General features: G+C 38.0%; 1 protein-coding gene across 1 annotated transcript; it reads right to left on the reverse strand.

The window, feature by feature from the left end:
- Positions 1–661: 661 nt before the first annotated feature.
- Slitrk1 (SLIT and NTRK like family member 1) lies at positions 662–5,912 on the reverse strand. The gene has a single exon (XM_029541817.1). It carries the CDS (start codon positions 4,953–4,955, stop codon positions 2,865–2,867), a length of 2,091 nt encoding a protein of 696 aa, XP_029397677.1. The 5' UTR covers positions 4,956–5,912; the 3' UTR covers positions 662–2,864.
- Between the last annotated feature and the right edge of the window lie 19,434 nt (positions 5,913–25,346).

Here is a 25,346-nt window from a genome sequence, read left to right on the forward strand (position 1 = left end):
GGAAATTGAATTAAATGGCATTCTGCTTTTTACCATATATGATTTAAGTTCCTGTGTACTCTTCGTTAGCCTCAGTGGTCTTGTCTGTATAATGGAAATAGCATTAGAAAGTCACCCTGTAATTTAAAACTTAAATGAGTGTTTATCTAGCACATCTGGCAACAAAAGACTCCAAAAATCATTAAATCTATTATTGTGACAATTTGGCTGCTTTAACTTAGTTTTACATACTAATTCCTGTACATTTAAAGAAAAACTTGTTTCACTGTGTACTGTTTCTATGACACATTCCTGTTCTTGACCTTCCCTAATTATTGAACGGCTTTAAAAGTTCAGTCAATATTTCTCAATAAATGCCAACTTTCATGAGAGACATTTCTAAATCTACCTTTTCTTTTTCTTGTTCTTAATATCAGAGGAGAGATGACCCATCTCCTTCTCCATTTTGTTCACCATGAAGGGATCTGTTAGTTGTTTACCAAAAATACATTTTTTCTTTCCATAAAAATGGTAAAGCTTTCATATAAAAAATAAATGATAAGTAAATCACCAAGACCAATTGCCAGAGGACAGTCACTTTCCATTGTATCATGAAATGCATTCCCTAACCAAAAGTATCAGGGGAAAACAAAGGTATTAGATGCCCTGAGGAACAGTCACCGTGTATAATAAAGATTTTATTTTAAAAGTGTTAAGATGAATAATACAACATCACTGTTCTGGGAAATTATTTCTTTTTAGAATTTGAATTCTAACTGGCACATCCCGTTACACCTGCTCCTGGGGGCTTTTACTGAGCTGGCTTTTAATTCTGCAGTTTCAGTCTGTGGTCTTCTGTCTTTGACATACTTCTTGAGAGTGGATGTGTGGAGGAATGCAAAGCCCATCAATATGTGTGGTTTGTAACCTAACTGCTGATGAAATAGAGTTGCTTAGAATTCCCTAGGGCAATCTGATTCAGACCAGAGTTACATTGGTTGGTAAAATTCAAATAGTTCACTGCTTTCCCTTGGTAATTACTGGGCCATAACCAGAAATTGGTATGATGGGAGTGAAACACTTTTTTTAGGATAATGATTGATTTCCATAAAGATGAGTACTTCAACAATTTTCAGTATGTAGTTGCTGGGGCGGAGGGTGGGTGGCCACTAATTAGTTTTACCGTTTTCAGCAGATGTTGAATTCAAAATGCCAGCAGCATCTCAAACACCAGTCATTAGGGCTGTCTTTCATGAAGGAGTGCTGACCAATGAAATCTCCCTCTGTTTAATGAGACCGATCTAGACAGAGTCAATTACATCAAATCTATCCTAACATCTCCAATATATCTGCAGTGTGGGCAGCGCCACAAAAACAGCAGCAGCGAGGGATTTCCAGTATTAATAAAGAGATTCGCTGCAGCATTAGGAGAGGGCCGAGGGAGGGCAGGGTTGTTTGGGTACGATGGTACTTTATGGGCAGTGGAAAAGCAGTAAAGTCAAGGGGGCTGAGGAGGGGTGCTGGATGGGAGATTGTGAGGAGAAGAGCTAGTGAATGTTTAAACACCAAGGCGATTAAGGAGAGAGCCTTTCTTGTGCTCAGGAAAGGACCCACCCCCTCCCAACCTTCCCCCTCCCCCTCCCTTCCACCATGAATCCAAAGAGGAAGCTGGAAAAATGTAAGGACCCAGATTTGAAAACATTTTCACTTTAATACTGAAAAAATATGCCATTATAAAATCCTCGAATAGAATTAGTAAGTTTTCACGTGCTTCCTCGGTTCTTTGTTCCTACTTTATAAGTAAGGTTTTTACCAGCACACAATTGCTACCATAGGATCGCAGCCTAAGCACTAGAGTGACATTAATTGGTCATGCTTAACTGCCCCAGAATCTTTTTTCTTAAATAATTACACTGGTACTATAATAGAAATCATGGGTACTTATTTTACATTCAGATGGAAGGCATTATTGGATATGTATATAAAAATATTCCCCCTCAGAAACTAAAATAAAATCAAACATCACCATCAAAAGAAAAGAACCCAAAACAACCCTTAAAAACTTTGCTCAACAAAATACATTGTTAACTCATAAAATGGACTGATGACTTAGCCATGCAAATGTCTTAAATAAACCTTTACATTTTTTTCCACAGTAAACATACGTTCTGAACTGCCTACCAATCACAAATAAGGGCGAAATGGCACTTTCTGATTATACTGTATTTTGTTTATAGAAAGTTTGATACGATGGGACTTATCAGGTAAGAGGATGGGTGCTGTGGCGGCGGCTTCTCCAGTCGCAGTGGGGCGGTGGGGCTGGGGGAGGGGGACAGAGTCCCTGGAGCGTGTGGATTCCATGCGAGCCATGCAGCACTTTTGTTTGTTTGTTCTTGTCAGGAGTCAAAGTTATTTATTTACAATACATTCATGCCTTCGTGCAACTGCCCATCCCTGCATTACCAACAGGGAGCCATCTTCGGGCTATCCACAGGGGAAAAATAGATATCTATTTCTCTATATAGATGTGATATATGTATATATGTATAGAGACACTGCAGCCAGCCCCAGGGGACCTTTGGCTCAGAGCAAGGGGGCTCAATTCTTCTGGCAGGCCCCATGCTGGGCTTTGAGTCAAAAGGAGCTCAGAGCAAAGAGCTAGCTCGCTGCACTCACATCTCCACAGTCTGCTCTTTGTTTTCAGATGGGAGCTTAAGGGCCAGAGCCTCTGAGTTGAGTGAGTTCATAGTTATTTATTTACTCATGTCCATCGGTGCTTGTGACACGCTAGATCTGGGTCAATGTTCTCCCACTCCCCCTGCCATGCAGGCGGCAGGGGAGGATGGACATCTTCCTGCACTCCTCCCCGTTTAGGGTCGGGGGGCTTAGTCTGAGAGTGAGTGAGAGCCACAATCATACACCCTATGGGACCCATCTGCGTTGTAAGGCCCATTGTGCCAGTAGGAAGAGTCACAGACTGTCTGTAGAGAATTAATTTCGGACGCAGAGGAATTGGCATCCCTTCTCTTGGACCGCTTTCGGTTCCTCAGGATAAACACGAGCATGCCCACCACGGTGAAGGCGGAGGTGACGAACACCAGCAGCAGTCCCGGGACCAACACGGAGATGGACACCCTGCTGGTGTCTAGGTAGGAGTTGGAGTGTGTCCCGGTCTCCGCCAACCCAGTGCTGTTTTTACTGTGCGAAGTTAACGTGGGCGAGATCCTCGCATACAGCTGGGGGCAGATCTCGTCATTGGAGAGCAGCATGAAATCCTTCCTAAAGAAGTTCACCGGTGTCTCACACTTGAGGTCGCTCATCAGCACCTCGGAGCCCAGACGTTCTGCCCATTGCTTGAAAGGCACAATGGTGCAGGAGCACTCCCAGGGGTTGCCATGCAGGTCTATCTGGATGATGGAGGTTAACTGGTCCAGCACCCCTGCCACAGGGAGGTACATGAAGTAATTATTGTGCAGGCTGAGCTTAGACAGGGAGACCCCAGCAAAGACGTCCACCGGTAGGGACCTCAGCAAGTTGTTGTTGAGAATAAGAATCCTCAGTTTCGGCATGGCATTGAAAGTACCGGGGAGAATGAGCTGAATCGCGTTGTACTCCACGTTCAGATACTCCAGGTTCTGCAGCCCAGCAAATTTCTCCCGGGACAGTGTGTCCAGGTAGTTACTATCCATGTAGAGCCACCGGAGGTCCAAAAGGTTCTTGAAAGTGTTGTTCTCTATGTTTGCGATGTTGTTGTTGCCCAGATCCAACAGAATGAGGTTCTTGTAATCCACAAAGTGTGATTTTCGGATGCTGTGGATCTTGTTATCTCGAAGGAAAAGCTCCTGCACGTTGGAAAGCTTAGGCTTCAAATCAGCCAAGCTGCTCACGTTCCGGTTGTTACAGTTCATCTTTAAGCCTGAGCCTGGGATGTGGTCACAGCTGCAGCCCCCGGGGCAGGGCAAGCCATGCACTGGGGGTTTGTTTCTGGCGCTCCCAGTTGCTATCGGTGGCGTGGGTTTGATTTTGAGCTGCCAGTTGCCCGGGATCTTTGTACCTCCATTTGGAACAGCCCCTGGGGTAGCATGCTCGTCCTGCCCATTTGTCTTGAAAGGAGTTGGCAGGGGGCCAGGAGCGAAGGTTTCTTCCTGGGCAGGGGGAGCTGGGAGACTAGAATCCACTCTGTTTTTTAAAGGACACAGGTCCTGTTCCGTGGTTTCATTGAGGTCTTTACCCTGGAGCCTGGTGGGGGCTTCGCAGACCACTCGACCTATTAGGGCGTTTTTGGGAATGTTCTCTAGCCATTCCTTCAGGGAGAGCAGATCACAGGTGCAGTCCCAAGGGTTATCCTCTAGCAGGATCTCAGCAATGCCAGGGATCTGCTCCAAGACTTCCTCATAGGGCAGTGTTTTCAGCCTGTTTCCACGGAGGTCGAGGTGGGTGATGGGCACATACTGGAATACATTAGCAGGTAGGGTGCTGATGAGATTGTCGTTTAAAATGAGGACTTCCAACTTGTTCAAGTCCTGGAAGGCCCCCGGGTCTATATCCCGTAATAAATTAAAATCAGCCTGGAGGTATTCCAGATCGTCCAGCCCCAAAAAAGTCTGCTTTCGAAAAGACTTGATCTTGTTGTTGTTGATGTGCAGCCGTTTCACCAGCTGCAGCCCCAGAAATGCCCCCGGAACGATTTCATGCAAGCCATTGTTTTCCATATGCAAACTAACCGCATTATAAAAGTTAGCGAACTCATTAGGGAAAAGTCGAGTGAGGGAATTGCCATGCAGAAATAAATGGTAAAACTGGGAAGTCGGGGCGGTGAAGCGCTGCAGACTTGTGAAGCCCTTTTTTTCACAGTCTACGTGTAAGTCCCCTTCTATCTCATTGCAAGAACAGATCTTCTCTTTACAAACGTCCCCTGTAACGTTTCCAGCGGCAAAACAAAGAGATGTCTCCAGCAACAGAATCCAAAGCAGCATTTTTAAAGCGAGCAATTCATCCCAGATCTCATCACAAAGTAGCAGCAACCATCCTGCTCGCCACAGACACAATTCAAGTTCATTTAGTGCTCCAATGTCCGATCCCAGAGAAAGAGAAAAGAAGGGTTTGGGGGGGTGGGGGTGGATTCCTTCCTCCCTAACCCCCCCGTACTGCAATAGCCCAGACGCCAGTCAATAATTATATCCACAAACTATCCAGGCACATAGTGCAAGGCAAGCAGAAAAGGGGGGGGGGGTGGAAAGTAGAGGAAAGAGAGAGAGAGAGAAAGCAAACTACTCCCCCTCAACCCTTTAAAAATAACCAAAATAAGTTAAATATATACCTGTAAAATTAAAAGGAAACGCACCCTTACAGAATCATGTTTAGAGGTTCTCACTAACCAGCAAGGGAACAATGCTAGCAATTAGAAGCAAGTGAATGTTAGAAACAAGCAGGTTTGCAGCGTAGTACAGGCGCACTGCCTGTGATGGCTGTGCGTCGGACTGACCTTGCCTCTCTGATACAAAGCAGGGCTTTCGGCGGCTTCTGAGGTCCAGGCAGCTGGTGGAGTTCTTGTCTCGGTTGCGGGTTGCCCAGAAGTACCCCTGAGGTGCTGTCCAGTGCCCCCGGTGCTGAAATCACGCCCGCCCAAAAGACACACTGCCCAGCCAATGGCGCTGGAAAATTTCCGCAATCACTGCGTTTTGTGGATGTCCATCCTGTTCCTTTGCTCCCCTTTGGTCGTCTTCAGCCCTTTTTTCTGTGCTCCGGCTGGCGCTTACTAGCTCTTCTTTGCTTGTTCTCCTTCTCTTTCTTCTGCTCTTTCGGAATTACGTGGAGGGGGGAGGAGAGAGGGGGAGCGAGTTGTCTGAGGGAGGAAGAGAGCGCGAGAAAGGGGAGGAGGGGAGGGGGGAGTTGCTAAGAAGCTCTGCTGGTTCCAGCCTGGTGCACTCTGAAAGATCTGACACCCTCTGCTGATCTGCAGTAGCAAAAATCCATCTGGTGAGGGAATGCTGAAAGAAAGAAAGAAAGAAAGAAAGAAAAAAAAAATCCACGTATAGGGCAAGCGTTTAAAACATGGGTATTAAAGGCTGTCGATCTACATAGAAGCTTATTTTAAATTGATTATTTAATGCTTTTTGCGTGCTAGAAACTTTACCCTTTCCTTTCCTTAAAGACCTCACAGCCCCCGCGAGCTCTAGCGTTCCGAAAGTACAGCTTTTAAAACATTTATTTCCCAATGGCTTGAATAAAATTAGTGTCAGGGTGTCAAGCGAACGGCAATTTGAGGTAATTATATTGCACGCCATTTTCATCGGTGCTTTAAACGTGTGTTTCTGCCTTCTCTGCGGTACAGCGTTTTATATCGTTTGATGCCTTTGGAACCTCTACTTTAGTTTTGCACACAGAAAGTGGCTATTCTGATATATATATATTACATAATATCACAATTTGGTAGAGAATATTGTTTCAAGATATACAACTGAGGCATATACATTTCATTTTAAAGTTGTTATAGAATATCAGTCAATTTGGCGATAGAGTTGGGTTTTTCTGATGGCATTTCTTCAATGTTATTTAAGTCTGCAGGATGAAAACACAATGCATGCTTAAGTTCTTTGATTTCGGACTAGAAAGCTTACCATGACATTCCGAAAATGAGGGAAGAGGGTGACATAAAATTGTGGAGGCTTTTAAAAACAGCTTGGTAAACAAGTATTAAGCCACCACACATGCATATTGTCTCTCTCTTACACCACACACACACACACACACACACACACACACACACACACACACCTGACTATATTTCCATACCAGATTTGAGGAATTTAAAATACACGCAAGTAAGTAACAAGTTGCATTCTGAGAGTAGAAATCCTGGTCTGTAAGTCTGGGTAGCTGCACCCCCTCTCCAGCTCACTCAGGGTTCAAGAGGCTCGGGATAGAAACACTCTGAGGTTTCCCAAGAAGAGAATTTTCAAGTTAACCAGACCGAAAACTCGTACAATGCAATGCCTTCATTTTTCTTTAAGGTTCAGTTTTTTCATGGTAGTCAGTTTCACAGACTTTTAACAGAGCTGACATTTTGTTTTCCATTTAAAAAATTACAAAACATATTAAGCATCTTTCCCCCCTTTTTCTTTTTCTTTGATTAATTAATTTATTTGGTTTTTAGACTAGGTTTCTCTGTGTATCCCTGGCTGCCCTGAAATTTCTCTGTATAGGTTGGACTTGAACTCGGAGAACTGCCTGTCTCTGCCGCCTGATTGTTGGGATTAAATGTTGAAGGCCTGAGTTACCATCTTTTCTTTAGCTGAAGCAAAGGTGACTTGATAACATTTTTCCTTTCAACCAAGTCTTAGACAACCTTACTAACTGTATATACTTGCTAATAATTTGTATAAAATCAAATATGCAATCAAGTTTGCAGTTTGGGAAGATACAGAAATGAAAAGTTGTTAGCAAACTAGATTTGGGCACATGCCCAAGGCTAGCTGTGCTCTAGGATTGCTTGAAGGGTGTATCTAAGTAGGAAAGGATCAGGAAGCTAATTCTTAGTTAAGTGGGAAGAAATTCATGTGTCAAGTATAGGCAAATTGGTGAACTCTTGTGAAAATTTGGTTAGAGAAAAGATAGAGATGAACACTTAATTCTTACATTTATTTATAAGCATGCGTATGGTCTACGTGGGGAAAGGCACTCTTTCTTGGTATTTCTCATTTCTCCTTTATATTGCTAAGTTACTATGAGCAGGCAGAAGAGACAAATTTTACCAATCACACAATTAACCTAGGAAATGTTATGCAACTGAGAATTCTAGACTTGAGAAGATAAATGGAACAAAAACTTTTTTTTTCAATATAAATAATAGAACTAAAATCTAAATCATCTTTCTCCCTAAAACCACCACGAAAATATAAGGTTCTGTCCAGCATGTGGTTGGCAGAAATGGGCAAGCCACAGAACAATAACAACAACAACAACAACAACAACAAACCAAACAAACCAACTGGTTGACTAATTAGAGGAAGCAATATTCATTGTAGTCACATAATATCACACCCTTGCCAAGTTCTTACATTCTTTTTTTTTAACATTCTAATTTGACTTAGCAAATAGTCCTTTATGTGAAGAGACCCAAAGAACAAACGTAACTTATTAAAATGAACAAAATTTTGGTAAGCTAAATTATTGATAATGATATTAATATTGCAACCTACCTAAGGTTCTTTCTGACTTGTTGCTTCTCAAATCACTACTCACATTAGAAAGATTGCAGAGTTTCTGAATTTGCATATTATCTTCTGTATTTCCATATTATCTTCTGTAAATAGTAAATTACCTTACACTCTCAGAGATGAGTGTGGTAATGACGAGTATGGCAAATAATTAAATTTAGTATGAATATATGAAGATTACACTACTTATAAATATTCACCACGAAAGAAAGTATAGAGAAAAACAAATGTATCTCTGAAAACAAATTATACACTAAAATCTTAATTTTTTAACAGTAAATAAATAAACATTTTGTTTGTCTTTGGAGACAGGGCTCTCCATGAGGCAGGGTTTCTGGATATAGACGGACTGTCTTTGTACACGAGGCTTGCTGTGAACTCAGAGATCTACCTGCCTCTGCTTCCTGAGAAATGGGACTGAAGGGATGTGTCACCATGCCTGGCATAAATATGATTTAGAAGAAGAGGGAATATCAAGAAAAGTCTGCACATAAATCAATTCATGAATAATAATAAGCTACTTCATTTCCTTCTCTTCTTCCTCTCCCTCTCTGATTCTTCTTTTTCTTTTCTTTTTTTCTTTTCTTTTCATTTCCCTTAGCTCCCATCCCCTCCCCTTTCCTCCCCTTCCCTTCCCTTCCCTTCCCTTCCCTTCCCTTCCCTTCCCTTCTCTTTTCTTTTCTTTTCTTTTCTGTATTTTTAATTTCTGTCATAATGAATAAAATTAAATTTTCATACATTGAAAATACTTTTGAAATATTTTTCCAGTTACAATACATGTTTTCTTATATTTTTCTATTTTACTTCTATTTTTTTAAAATTTTTTATTAGATATTTTCTTCATTTACATTTCAAGTGCTATCCCAAAAGTCCCCTATACCCTCCCCCTGCCCTGCTCCCCTACCCACCCACTCCCACATCTTGGCCCTGGGGTTCCCCTGAACTAGGGCATATACAGTTTGCAAGACCAAGAGGCCTCTATTCTTTCTTCCCAATGATGGCCAATTAGGCCATCTTCTGCTACATATGCAGCTGGAGACATGAGCTCTCGGGGTACTGATTAGTTCATATTTTTGTTGCACCTATAGGGTTGCAGACCCCTTCAGCTCCTTGGATATTTTCTCTAGCTCCTCCTTTGGGGGCCCTGTGTTCCATCCAATAGATAACTGTGAGCATCCACTTCTGTATTTGCCAGGCACTGGCATAGCCTCACAAGAGACAGCTATATCAGGGTCCTTTCAGCAAAATCTTGCTGGCATATGCAGTAGTGCCTGGGTTTGATGGCTGATTATGGGATGGACTTCCAGGTGGGGCAGTCTCTGGATGGTCCATCCTTTCATCTTAGCTCCAAACTTTGTCTCTGTAATTCCTTCCATGGGCATTTTGTTCCCTATTCTAGGAAGGAAGTATCCACGCATTGGTCTTCCTTCTTCTCGATTTTCTTGTGTTTTGCAAATTGTATCTTGGGTATTCTAGGTTTCTGGGCTAATATCCACTTATCAGTGAGTGCATATCAAGTGACTTTTTTTGTGATTGGGTTACCTCACTCAGGATGATATCCTCCAGATCCATCCATTTGCCCAAGAACTTCATAAATTCATTGTTTTTAATAGCTGAGTAGTACTCCATTGTGTAAATGTACATTTTCTGTATCCATTCCTCTGTTGAGGGACATCTGGGTTCTTTCCAGCTCCTGGCTATTATAATAAGGCTGCTATGAACAAAGTGGAGCATATATCCTTATTACCAGTTGGAACATCTGGGTATATACCCAAGAGAGGTATTCCTGGATCTGCTGGTAGTACTATGTCCAGTTTTCTGAGGAACCGCCAGACTGATTTCCAGAGTGGTTGTACAAGCTTGCAATCCTACCATCAATGGAGGAGTGTTCCTCTTTCTCCACATCCTCGCCAGCATCTGCTGTTACCTGAATTTTTGACCCTAGCCATTCTGACTAGTGTGAAGTGGAGTCTCAGGGTTGTTTTGATTTGCATTTCCTTGATGATTAAGGATGTTGAACATTTTTTCATCTACTTCTCAGCCCTTCATTAGTTGAGAATTCTTTGTTTAACTCTGTACCCCATTTTTAATGGGTTTCTTTGAATTTCTGGAGTTCAGCTTCTTGATCTCTTTGTATATATATTTTTTATTTGTTTGCATTTCAAAAGTTATCCTCTTTCCTGGTTTTCCCTCCTGAAACTCCCTACCTCATCTCCCTTCCCTCCTCCTTCTATGAGGGTGATCCCTGATCCACTCATTCATTCCTGCCTCCCTGCCCTGGCATTCCCCTACACTGGGGAATCAAGCCTTCATGGGACCAAGGGACTCTCCTCCCTTTGATGCGCAACAAGTCCATCCTCTGCTACATATGAGGCTGGAGGAATGAGTAATCCTTGGTTGATGGTTTAGACCCTGGGAGTTCTAGTTGGTAGATATTGTTGTTCTTCCTCTGGGGTTGCAAACCCCTTCAGCATCTTCAGTCCTTTCTCCAACTCCTCCAATTGGGACACTGTTCTCAGTCCAGAGCATCTGCCTCTGTATTCTTCAGGCTCTGGCAGAGCCTCTCAAGAGATAGCTACATCAAGCTCCTGTCAGCAAGCTCTTCTTGGAATCAGTAGTACATGAAGTAGTACATGAACTAGTACAAGTCTTTGTGCAGAACAAGTAAGCCACGAACTAAAATTCCTTTTGTCTTAGCCAATGAAGTGCTAGGATTACCAAGTAACAATAAATTCCTTGATTCCCAATAAAAATATGGAAGTGAAATTTTATGTGTGATCAAACCATCCAAATGCCTTGCAGTTTTATTTATTTACTTACTTAATGTTGTGATCATTATCATTTTTTAAATTTCTCTCTGAAATAAAATTTTCCCATATATTTGTATTTAGTTAAAAATAGTAAATGGCAGGCTGGAGAGATGGCTCAGAGGTTATGAGCACTGACTGCTCTTCCAGAGGTCCTGAGTTCAATTCCCAGCAACCACGTTGTAGCTCACAACCATCTGTAATGTGATCTGATGCCCTCTTCTGGTATTTCTGAAGAGAGCTTCAGTGTACTATATACATAAAATAGATAAAATCTTTTTTTTTTTAAGTAAATGGCTAATGAAAATGTGATTTACCTTTGGGAGACAAAGCCAATAAACTAATTTTGAAAAGCTTGAGGATGGATAGAAAGAGTGTCAAAAGATTTTAGTCACAAAATGAAAATATGAGTTCAATTGGTGAGACCAATGTGGTATAAAGAGTAAAAGAAGTTATCCCTTCATCTGACATGTAAGGCATACACACACACACACACACACACACACACACACACACACACACACACACACATACACATACACACACACACACACACACACACAAACACACTCACACTTATATGGCCACACATGCACACACACTAAGATAAATTAAAAAACATGTATTAATAATAACAAATAACAAAAATGAGAATAAAATTTTTTTAAAAAAAAGTTGAACATGAAAAGAAAATTTGAAGTAAAACCAGAGATTTCTGGCTCTAACATACACATAAACTTTAAAATATCTTTTGTATACCTATCTGTGAATGATTCGGTATTGATGAATATGCTCTATTACAATAACTTACAAGCTTAATTGCTTTGAATGACAAAATCTCTTAATTTCAAAAGATTTGATATAGAATGCATTCTGATATTTTAGTCTTTTAGATGAAGCTACAAACTACTTTTTACTTAAGTTATTCTGAACATGATTCTTTTCTTATCACTAACACTTATAGATAGAGTTGCCAACTAAATGATAAGTGTTAACAGATTTGTCAAAAATATTGATAAGTTGCTTTATTCATGTTTTGAAAAATATTGTTGATATGTTTGATATTTCACTAAGCATCTGCTAATACTGTTTATTATTACTTAAAATATATTTGACCCAGTTCACTATAATAGCATGATACCAGTTAAGATGTATTACTTTTACTTAAACAGCTTCAATACAACTCTTAATACTTTATTGGGTACATTGTAGAAGTTAATTTATGATTTTCAACTTTAAAGGCATGATTTTGGTTTAAAGTCTTCTCTAGCCAAGACACCACATTAGCCCATTATCTTTGATGGATCTAATAGGCTAAATGTCTCTTTTAGAAATATTGTCTGAAGGATTTGCTTTTCAATAGATGATATCATTTTTGAAGACAGAAAGTCAGCCCTCTATCTCTTAATGTCTACTCCTTTTCTTATTACTAGGCACATAAAGTATTTTGTCATCTAATACAATAGAGAAATGAAGCAGTCTGTGTGTCTTAGTTACTTTTCTACTGGCTGTCCCCGTGATTAAGGCCACTTCTAGAACAAAGAGTTTATTTGGCTTATGGTTCCAAAATTTTTGCATCTATGATAGCATAGTGAAGGATTTGAAAAAGGGTGAGGAAGCTGAGGTCTCACGTCATGAATGCCTAGCAAAACACCTAAACCATTCTCAACAACTCTACAGACTGACCATGAAATATTGAATGCCTGGCATTGTGGTAAGCATTTATATTTCAGAAATAAACAATGGAAGTCAGTGGTATATTGAGTATTGACTATCAGAGTGTTAGGTAACTCAGAGCACAGTTAATCCACAAGCTATAGATTTTGGAAAATGAATTAACCTATGAGTCATTTGTGTAGAGTTTATGTTAAATGATATATGGATTTTCACAATCAATATAGTCCACTGCATGATTCTGTAGAATATCAGTTCATATTTTCATATCTACAAAAGTTGATATAGTATAATGCATTTGATTAATAATAAATAATAAGAAAAGGAACATGCTAAAATCATGTATTATATGATCTTTTATTACATATAGTCAAATACAAACAATACACACATGCATACTACAGACAGATATGATGTATTACATATAACTTATTAAGCATAAGACTATAATATAAAAACACAATATAGAGAGTATATTTCCACTCTTTGTTCTTAAATATGTGCTTTATTCCTACAGATTATGTTTATAAAAATAGAAATTCATGTAGGTTTGATAGAATACTGCATTTTTAGAGATGACTGTTCTTTTATGACTACTAAGTCAAAAACACAGTAGTCATAAAAGGGTTAGACATAACTATATCTCTTTACTCTGACAATGTCATTTTGCCACAGATTTTGTTGATTGTTTTTTCTTTTGAGGGTCTCTAGCTATCTGGATGGTTGTGATCCCTGGATGTTTCTTGTTGTAGTAGGTATTGGGCAGCGGGGGTTGACTTCGATGGTTCTGGTGTGGCAGGCCTCTGATAGGTTTCATTGAGCTGTATTGTTCTGGATCTGCAGGTCTGTATGGTTAAGGAGCTTCAGGTCCAATGAAGTTGGGCAGAGAGGTATAAGAGTGGAGGTCGGCCTAGGCTACCAGGCTGCCCAGAGAAGCTTGGCATGACCAATAGTCTCAACAAGCAAGCAAGATGTGTTCTGGAAGGGAAGTCTTCTCTAGTGAAAAGACTCTTATAATTAATCAATCTGAAGAAGTCAGCCCTGAACACCTAAACACATGAAAAAATATAAAGAATCATTAGTGTGTATGTGATGTATGTGTGTGTGTGTGTGTGTGTGTGTGTGTGTGTGTGTGGTGTGTTTATAATGTGTGTATGGGTGTGTGTAGTGTGTGTATGTATATGATTATAGTGTATATATATATATATATATATATATATAGTGTGTGTATGTGCATGTGTATGTGTGTATAACAACAGTTAAGAGACAGGTCATGAATTTGAGACAGAATGAGACAGAATAAGTAGAGTTAGAGGGAGAAAGAAGATTTGAAATGCTATTAATATGATGGTGAAGTATAAAATTCTAAAACATGATCTTCCTAATTAAAATAATTTATGAAATTATTTCTTATCTCATAGGCAATATCCTTTAACAAAATTCAAAATATATCCATGTATATATATAACAAGTGTTTATCTATTTCAATATTTTTGCATCATACTTGTATCATAATTTAAATGAAGTTAAATGTTAATTTGGCTCACTTTTTTCTCAGTAAATTGAAATAATTATTACAGTTTGAGAAAATATTTGTATATATAACAAAAATGATTTCTATTCCTTGTCTATTTCTCTCAGACAACCTTCTGTCCCTTATTCTTTTTAATGATTTACTTATGCCTCCCCTTTCCAGTAGAGTATAAGTAAAATTCCTCATTTTTCGCACTGAGAATAATTTAATTATGAACTATCCTCTTGATTTTCAAAATAAATAGTTATTAAAATAACACACATATATATATACATATATATATATATATATATATATATATATATATATATATATATGGATATATATGGAAATTAAGTACAAGATAAATTATAATCAAAGAAATAGAATATGTCTTAACTAATTTTAGACAACTTTTTTATCTAGTTTATCAAGCAGAACCATAAGATGACAAAGCTGAATCATAATTTAGATAATTAAGAAACAGGTCATGAATTTTAGAGGGAATGGGGCAGAACATTCAAAATAACTTTAGAAAGTTAATAATTTGTGATTTAAAAAATATTGTTTTATTTACTTTAATATGTCCAAGAATGTTTTGGCTGAATTTATGTCAGTGTACCACATGTATGTTTGGATGCTTAAGAAGACAGAATAGAGTCCTGAATTCCTGTAATTGGTGTTTTCAATGCTAGTGATTCAAACCTGGGACCACTGCAAGAGCAGCAGTGCTCTTAACCAAAGAGACATCTAGCCAGTACCATCATTCCTGACTTTAAAATATATATTGAGCTAAGAATGTAATCATGTTAATTTATTTAAGTTAATGAAGAATATTTGTCAAGATACAAAAGACAATATCAGATATAAATTGAATTATCAAAAGGAAATCTTAAAGCTCAAAAAGTAAGGAAGCTGACTAGTATTATATTGTGTAAATGAATCACATTTTTTGTATCCATCCTTCCGTTGAGGGACATATGGGTTGTTTCCAGCTTCTGAATATTACAAATAAGGCTGCTATGAACATAGTGGAACACATGTCTTTGTAGTATAGTAGGGCATATTCTGGATATATGCTCAGGAGTTATATACCTGGGTTTTCAATTAAAACTATTTCAAATTTTCTGATAATCTGCCAGATTGATTTCCAGAGTAGTTGTCCCACTTTGCAATCCCACCAGCAATGGAAGAGTGTTCCTCTTCCTCCAGATCCTCTCTAGCATGTGCCATCAATTGAGATTTTGACCTTAGCCATTCTGATTCTTGAGGTTTTTTTTTTTTTAAATTTATGTATTTCTTATATTAGCCCTCTACTAGATGTGGAATTAGTGAAGATTTTTTTTCCCAATCTGTAGGTTGCTCTTTGTCCTACTGACAGTGTCCTTTGTCTTACAGAAGCTTTTCAGTCTCATGAGGTTCCATTTATCAATATTTGATCTTAGTCTGAACCGCCAGGTGTGGTGGCACATACCTTTAATCCCAGCACTCGGGAGGCAGAGGCAGGCAGATTTCTGAGTTTGAGGTCAGCCTGGTATACAAAGTGAGTTCCAGGGCAGCCAGAGCTACACAGAGAAACCCTGTCTCAAAAAAAAAAAAAAAAAAAAAAAACAAAAAAACCAACCAAACCAAAAAGAGTCTGAGCTATTAGTGATCTGTTCAGGAAGTTTTCCCCTGTGCCAACGAGTTTGGTGATCTTTCCTGCTTTCTTTCTGTTAGATTTGGTATATAGGTTCTTATGTTGATGTTCCTGATCTACTTGGACGTGAGCTTTGTATAAAGAGATGAGAATACCTTTATTTTCATTTTTCTACATACAGACTGCCAGTTAGACAAGCACCACATATTGAAGATGCTTTCTCTTTTTCCACTGTATTCTCTTGGCTTCTTTGTCAAAGATCAAGTGTCCATAGTTATGTGGGTTTAAAATGAGGACATAATGAATTTTTGCAAGCAAAATGGATGGAACTAGAAAATATCATCCTAGATGTGGTAACCCAGACCCAAAAGGACATGCATGATATGTTCTCACTAGGGTACAACTCAGAGACCCCAAGTAGTTTAACAAGTAGGAAGGTCCAAGTGATGATGCTTCTATCCTACTTAGAAGGGGAAAAATATTCATGGGAGGCATAGAGTGGGAGAAACTTGGATGGGAAAAGAGAGGAGGAGGGGAAACAAGGAACAGAAATAGGTATGGGGGGGGGGAATAGGAGCAAAGCCCAGAAGGCCAGGAGAATGATTGGAAATATGTAGCCTCTGGTGGTGGGAGGTAGGGAGACTCTCTAGAAAGTATCAGAGAGCTGTGAGGTGAGATGTTCTCAGGACTCAATGGGGCTGAACTTAGCCAAAATGCCCAATAGTGGGGAGTAGAAACTTGAAGAGTCCACCTCCAATAGATAGACAGGGACTAATGGGGAAGGACAGCAGTTACTAATCCACAGTCAAAATTTCTGACCTAAAAACTGAAGGGACAAAATAGACAAGAGACTGAAGGAAAGGCATTCCAGTGACTGGCCCAACTTGTGATCTACCTCAAGGCAGGGCTGTGGGCACCAAGCCCTGACACTATTACTGATGCTATGATGTGCTCAGGAGCCTAGGATGGCTGTCCTCTGAGAGAATCTACCAGACTGAAACAGAGGCAGATGTTTACACCGAACCATTTGACTGACTGAAGTTCAGGAGCCCTGTGGTTGAAATAGGGAAATGATGGGAAAAGTTGAAGGTGCAGGTGACTCCATAGGAAAACCAGCAGTCTCAACTAACCCTGGGAGCTCCCAGAAACTGAGACACCAACCCGGCAGCATACACTGGTTGGTCCACACTGGTTGGTCCATACTGGTTGGTCCATACTGGTTGGCCCTAGGCCCCAGGCACAAACCTAGCACAGGACTGCCCTGTCTGGCCTCAGTGGGAGATTATGAGCCTAATCCTTGAGAGACTTGAGGCCCCAGAGAAGAGAAATGGGGGGGGGCACCCTCTCTGAGGCAAGGGTGAGAAGGAATCAGATAAGGAACTATGGGAGGGGGACTGGAAGTCGGGCAGCAGGTGGAATGTAAATAAGATAATTTATATAAATTTATATAAATAAAATGTTATACACACACAGAAAAGATAAGAAAAAGGAAGCTGCTTGTAAGTTAATATATATTGGGAAACATAGATTTTTTAAAAAGCACAGAAATGGATACATGAAAACTAAGAAAGAGGAATATTAAGTGATAAAGAGAGATGAATTTTAAGAACAAGAATATGTTTTCTCATTTTAACTCATAACTCTCTTCCTCCACAAAGATATTGGAATTCAACATTCTCTGTATTCATGCAACAAGAACCATTCTTGCATCCACAAGAATAAAATAAGCTTTCTTTTATGCCTTTTATTATTTTTATCATTACTACAATTATATTTCAGACATGACTAGTGACTTTATGAATTAAATGCATTGACCTAGTCAGATGAAATGTTTATTTTTAAGTTCTGTTTAAAATAATGTCAAGTGATTATAAGCTTATTTAATACTGCAAGATATGTGTCTATATACAAAATGCAATATATTTGAAGAGTTTAAAAATGAAACATGAGCTTTCAATAGCTATGACTAAATTTTTAAGAAATATGCAAGATCAAGACAATACAGCATAGATGGAGGAGGTGGATCATGAATGCTACGAAGCAGACCATTTTCTTCAAGGATAAGATGGTACTGCACCTATGTCAGTCAGTGCCATGTGGCACTGCACCAGGAAAGATAGGAAGAAATGTATACTTTCCTTAGAAAAAGTCCCAGCATCAGACCAAAGTAAATGTAGAAATGAAATGAAATGCCCATCAGCACAAGAGTATGCATAAGAGGTTACTTAGAAGAGCTCAAATGACTCAAAGACAAACAAATTACCAAAAGTCTACCACAGGATAGATGGTGTCTCAGAAGAGCTGAAAACTTGAAGCACATTGCTCTTCGCAAGCAATGCTACAATTTGTAGTGTGTTTTTTCAAATTTAGGTTTTTCCTACTCAGTTGTTCAGAGAGTCTTCTGGCCTCTTTGTCTCATCTAGTCTGAGGTTATCTCTCAGTAAACCCAGTAAACCCAATTACTTGTATATTCTTGAAAGAAAAGACCTATTCAATCTGATCAGTTTTAGGATCTTCCTGAAATCTTTGAGCTGTTTACTTCCTAAAGCTAAAGAGAATCGCAGAAGGATATAATATTTTGCTCCTGGTAACAATGTTATATGTCTTAAGAAGCCACATTGAGAAATGGAATGTTTCATCATTTTAAATATACTACATCTGAGCAAGCATTTCTTGCAAGATTGAATGTAATCACTTCTCCTTAGAACAACCTGTCTTAAATTTCCTCCAAGAGGAAGCTTTTATGCTGGACAAAATTGCTACAAAGCACACAGGGAGCACTGGGTAGATTCAATGGGTTCATAAACAGAGCCAAAGAATCAGGAAGGACAAAGTGGTGAAAGAGAGGAGAGTGGAACAAACATTGGGGAAGGGATCAGAGGGTGGATTGGATCAAAACACAGAATATGACTGTATAAAATCTTAAACAATAAAGAGTAAAGGCTGTGGTATTCATAATTCATTTCTTATTCTCTCTATCTAGATAATCTTACTTTAATTGAATGTGTTAATTTATAATTTTTATTAATTTGTATTGTGTGTTTCGGGGATGTTACGTGACTAAAAGCACTCTATGTATAACTGGAAACTAGAGCCTGCAAATGTTGCTAACTTAATTTTAAAATTATGTGTAGGGCAGAAACAAAACTAGTCACATGACAATTATATCAATTAATTGAGGAAATATGCAATTTTAATATGCATAGTAGAATTCCCCGTAATGCCAAACGCAGAAACAAAGGAAATTCCCCAGTGCTTACACGGTTTTATTGAATAGTCCTTACACACATTGATACCTCCAGGAACATGAGACACTGACAATTTGTTATAACTGTCTCGAACAGTGTTCATGTCTGCCGCTGTCATTTATAGCTGCTTACAGACTTCTGTACTTGCACTTGCTCTTTGGTTGCTCAGGATGCCACTCTAAAAAAAAAACTGCTGAGCCAAATGCCTGATTTCAAATGGATGATTTCAAAATAGGCCAGTCATAGCCTGCTAATACAATATAATTTCCTCTCCCAAATAAAAACTAGCTTCACTCTGAGGGTTCTCAGTTCTCCAGACATTCAAACCAACATTTAATACTACTTTATTATCTTAAATTTGTCAAACTTGTATTAATTTCAAAATATTCTCGACAAATTAGAAATTAGTGTATTAATGTTAATTAAAATGTCTATATTTTCTATAATCTTCCCCGATATTGTCATTTATTTATTTTTTTCTTAAATCTAAAAGTATGTTGTGATAATAAATAAAAGATTTGATATTTTCAAAGTTGTAGTCATTTTATTAAAGATGCTGTGAAGAAACTTTTAAAATATAAAATAATTCATTATATAATTATTAGTAATATATGATTTTAGGTTTTCTACCAGCCAAATTTTGCCATTTCTTAGAAAACAATTGTTTCTACTTAAGTCAAGTATATGTCTTCAAAATGAAGATAAACAAGTACATAATTTTGTATATAATATATGTGCTATACATGTGTGTTTGTATAATACACCAGTTGTCATTTCTGACTACAGTAGCCTATTTGTACATTTGTCTTAACCCATTGTACATAAAAACTTGGTGTGAGAGACGTACTCTCCATCTCTTCACTTGCTGTGACTCTTTGGGAGGAGCACATCATTGTGTTGTCTGGTGTTCTGCAATGGTTACTCTCATGAGTGATAATTTCCCCCTCTGAGAATAAGTGTTTTGTTCTTATAGAACATGCCCTAGATTATTCATATATTCACAACTCATGCTATTCCTTGTGAACTACCTGATGAAATAGTCACTACTGTCACATGAAATTGGTCTTTTGCATTTGGTGAAATAGTCCCCACTGTCAAAGGAAATATGTCTCTAGCATTAGGAGATAGCTGATGACATTTTGTCACAGAGGTGGTCTCGAAAAATCAAAATCAAATGTCAAATCCCAGTGGGATGTCTCAGAGGAAATCAACCAAATGCAGCCTCTTGCTTCTACAAATTTTACTTCAGTTTTCAGGACTTCAGCATTTGCAAATGTGTCAATCAAAAGCCATTGAAACTGCTGTCCTAATCTATGTAGAAGGAAACGTTGTTTTTAAAAAAGACAATTTTGCTTAAGTCAATCAGGAAAAAAAAAAAAAAAAACCTGAGGCAGAGTCTTTGCTGTACTGCCTCTCTAACCCTTTACTCTTTCATATGCCTCTTGATGAATGTCTCCTTAATAAAAGGCAGCAATAGTAGCTAAATGGCAGTCGAAGGTGGTCAATAAGATTGACAGCTAAAACTGGAAGTTCCATGTCCGTGACACAATTTTGCATGATAGATTATTTTTAATATTTCTAGCCTATTTTATACCAATGTGTTAGTAGTATCTCTTTAAAGACTACAGAATGCATTTATATGTATGTGTGTGCTATATCTATGATTGCATGCCAGGTGTTTTCAGGTAACTGCAGAGACCAGAGTAATTCATTTGATCCCCTGAAGTCCCTTTTAGAGGTTGTGGTAAGATACTGAGAATTGACCTTGGACCCTCAGTATGAGAAGGAGGACCTCTTAGGAGATGAAACGTTTATCCAGCCTCTAACAACACAGTTTTCAAGAAATAAATGAATATTCTGATTTAAGAGTCACGAACTTTGTCTATCTCCTGAAGATGATTTTATATGTATATCTACTCTGTATAAAATAAAATTAGACTTTTAAGATAGAACAGAATTAGAAATGGCAAATAAGAATTTGAAAAAAAATAGTTTTTTCAGAAATACTTGAAAGTATTTTTCTAAAATACGAATAGAATAAGTCATTAAATTCATAAAATTTAAAAGGAGAAAATTTCTCTGTATGAATCACAGTGTTTTGCATAATTCATAATGTATATGTGATTGTTCCCAACCTATGTTTTTCCAAGCTTAGTTTACTGTGTGACATAATTTAGTTAAGAACACAACATGTTGATTCAATGTCCAATAAATGTGAGTGTATAAAATAAGACTTGAAGCAGATCTTGTTAATTTAAGCACTGAATCTTTATAGAAAATTATGTTTTTCTAACTTCAGAATTGTCAACACTATTATTATTATTATTATTATTATTATTATTATTAAGTATTTTCTTTATTTACATTTCAAATATTATCCTCTTTCCTGTGTTCCCCTCTGAAAACCCCCTATCCCCTACCCCCTTCCGATGCTCACCAACCCAACACTACAATTGTTTAATAAATACTTGAAACCATTTTAAATAGCACTATATACATATAACTTTTATGGAACTTATTTGTACTTATATGGAATCTCTAATTGATATTTTCTATATGTATTTTATCATTATATAAAAGTTTTATCATGAAAACTTTTGCTTTAGATTGATGCCTATTAAACCGCACAAAACATGTGTAGCAGTTTGATGAGAAAAGTCCCCTCGTAGGTTTGGGTATTTGACCTCTTGGTTCCTACTGAGTGATACTGCTTGTGAGGTCTCAGAGGTATAGCATTGCTAGAGAAACTGCATCCCTGGGCTGGCTTTGAGGAGGGTTTGTGGGTACTTCCAGTTCACTCTCTCTGCTTCCTCATTATGTAAAGAATGTGAATTCTCAACTTATTGCTCCTACAGTTATGCCTGACATTTGCTGACACTCACTGGCTGCCCAACTATGATGGACTTTGTAGAACTCTAAGCCTGCATGAATTGGTCTCCAGGGAGTCATGGTGTTTTATCAGAGTAACAAAACAAAAACAAAACAAAACAAAATTAACAAAGTCTTACCTTATCATAGATATTTAATGTTAGCACTCATATTAAAAGTATATTTTTGTTGTCTAGACTACCAGAAATTCGAAAAACACAAATTAACCTTAAAGAATCACAAAGTACTTATTAACTTCCTACATGTGACAATACATTCAACTTTCAGTTTTGTTATAAAATGAAATCACCATTAGCGTTAAAGGAAGCGGCCAATTCTCCTGTCTCTGTTCTTGATTTGGACTATTACCAGGAACCCATACTGAATAAGCAGGATGAATTTATTACTGATTTTTAGTGTACCACTATCATATTTAGCCCTTGACTCAAACTCACTGCTCCACTGTTCCCACAGTCTTCCCCATTCCCAAGGTCATGCATCAATCCACATTTTGGTAAAAGTGGTTCTACTCTTTTCAGAAGACACTTTACCCCACTAGGTCCAATCATTAATAATTATTTACAGTAAAAGAAGAATCTTAAAATTTATAGAGTCATGGATACCAAGCAAGTCCTCAAATTCCTTGTGCCCTTTGAGCCTTGTGACATCACAGAAGTCAGTCTTTGAGTTCTTTGGCTCCTACAAGGTTTGAAACTCACCCAGAGCAATGTGGCCACCACTGATGGTAGGTGCTCTGTCTAGATCAGCCATGTGCTATTCCCTATACATTCAATGGCATGCTGGTCCAAGGAAAATTCTTAGGCAGAAAGTACACATCCCAGTATTTTCTTGCTACTGGTACTGAGCCTGCCTCCCTGGACTCCTGCTTTCTGAGCTTTAGACTGCAAATTATGTTTGTGTGTGCACAGTGTACACTTTCTTCCCTCAGGAATGGTGTGTGTAACCATCAAAATCAGTAAACTGCTGCTGGTGCCACCTCTCAAGATTGCTATTGAGCTATAGGGACACCTCATTCACCAGGAGGTTTGAGGCTTAAGATGCCAAACCAGAGAACAGTAAATTTTATTGCTGCTGATTTTCAAGTTATCCACACATAAATGGAGAAACCACATATAGGAGAAAGATATGTAAAGATTATTAGACCTCGTTTAAGTATAAGGAAATATAGAAGGAATAATTACTCAATTATGTACATACAAACCTGTATAATTATTATTTAGTAAATAGTCATTAGACTGTTTTCCAGCTACATATTTATACTATTTTTATACATGAGGAGTCAACATTCTAATTTCGTATGCACTTTCTCTTCGTCATCAAACTCCACTCTGCTCACTGTTTTTTTTTTCTTCTCATTCTTTTCCCTTTGATATCTATCTAGAATTTTGTTTGTAGAATGAGTCCATTATGTATACAAATGTCTGACTGTCAGATATAGATCATAATGGAGAAATTTGCTTCATCAAAAAGATTAGAGACACAGTAGAGAATTCAAAACAGTCTTGCTAAAATTCCACCTATCTCTCAGGAAATACATCTCTTCCCTTTGGCATTGTTACACATTAGCTGGGTCTTCCCAGTGGATCTATTAGTGAAAATAATTGTTGCAATTCGGTACCCAGGAAGAGCAAACATACTTCTAATGAACTTTTAAAATTTCTCATGTGTGTATATCAAATATGATAATGTGGAAGAGATGCTATAGTCAAACATGCCATAGAATGGGAACCACGGTGGCTGAATTTTCAATCTCTTGCACAATGGGACTGTGCTGTGTTTATCTTTGTATTTCCCCTATCTGGCAGAGGGACTGGCACCGCGCAGCTGCATAGAATTAAGCAATTAATTAATAGCTCGTTTGGTTCCAAGATGGATTGGAGGTAGTTTATGGGACATACATACGATAAAATAACAAAATATCAGGAAAGTCAAAGCACATTTTTGAGAAAAAAATTGGAAACTATCATCTGCACCTACTTGCAGGGCCTGAGGTCCTTAGAGGCATGTTCTTGTGTTTACATTACTGCCCTTGAGCTAGAGAAAATCTTCAGTTTCTGCAACAGAATAGAAAATAACATTTCGCTATTTTACGGAGCACGCTTATGTCAAACTTATATTTGATATTTGCAAAACTCACTTGCAGCATGTCAAAATCATAGAATTACTGTTATTTTTTTAATTTCAGATTTTTCTAGTAAGGGTAGAAAATTATATATATATATATATATATATATATATATATATATATATATATACATATATAAAGATGTCGGCACATGTTACTAGTTACTGCAACTCACGTGTTGCCCTTATAAACAAACGATATCTTCCTTTTATCTTCCTTTTAAACCTCCCCCTCCATGGATAATCACATGAGAATCAGTGATTATCCATGTAACTGTTTTGTTGTTGTTGTTGTTGTTNGTGGTGGTGGTGGTGGTGGTAGTGCTCTGTGTGTGTGTGTGTGTGTGTGTGTGTGGTGTGGTGTGTTTTTGTTGGTTAATGGACAAACAAGTTTTGGGTGTGAATTATTTAGAGAGTTAATATGTAGCATAAGGTCATAGTTCGAAAACTAAACTTTCCTTAAGAGCCTCTAGCTTGATCCTTTGGTGAGATTACATTGGCATGCTCATATTATAAAGTATAAAGTTGATCTTAGTTACTAACAAATGTTTTAGCTTTCTGCTTTAATACATGCTTATCTTTTTATTGTCTAAAATGTGCATGGATTGCATCTGTTTCACAATTCCTTTGTAATGGATCAATCTATGTTTGAATTCCTTACATAGCTAATAAAAAATCTTAAAAATACAGTGTAACAGACATTAAATTTGAATTATTTCACATATACAAGTAGGTGAAGCACATATGACAACATCTTCAGTAACAGTTTATTGACAGTTAACTATGTTTTAATAGGTATCTGAGAGTTCTTTAAAAATACTTTTCCACTGATACATTAGCTTGTAGATGGTCTTCCAAGAGATTTCTAATGATACGATATTTCCATTTTTCAAGAGGGAATAGATTCAAATGTTCTATTATCAGAAATGTGATCACATTTCAGAATAATATATTTTATTCTTAAAAATCACTATGTAGGTTTTATGTGATCTTCCTACAAGAACTGACACATGTGTAGTAAATATTTTAACTATGGAAATTTATTAATTGTATGATGGATTTCAAGGGAATATGTTTTATAATATATTTAAAACATTTTGCAAGCGGTCTCCCAGGTCTCAACCAGAAGGCGAGCCATCTTTGCACCGCTGCACTGCCGGGGAAAGAGCAGACTGGTGAGGGGACCCGCAGCAGCTGGACCCGATCGTCCTGCGCCTCTCCTGCCCAGGAGGGGTGTTCGCCTGGCGGCTGTCC

Source organism: Mus pahari, chromosome 8, assembly GCF_900095145.1.
Source record: "Mus pahari chromosome 8, PAHARI_EIJ_v1.1, whole genome shotgun sequence".
Classification (NCBI taxonomy): domain Eukaryota; kingdom Metazoa; phylum Chordata; class Mammalia; order Rodentia; family Muridae; genus Mus; species Mus pahari.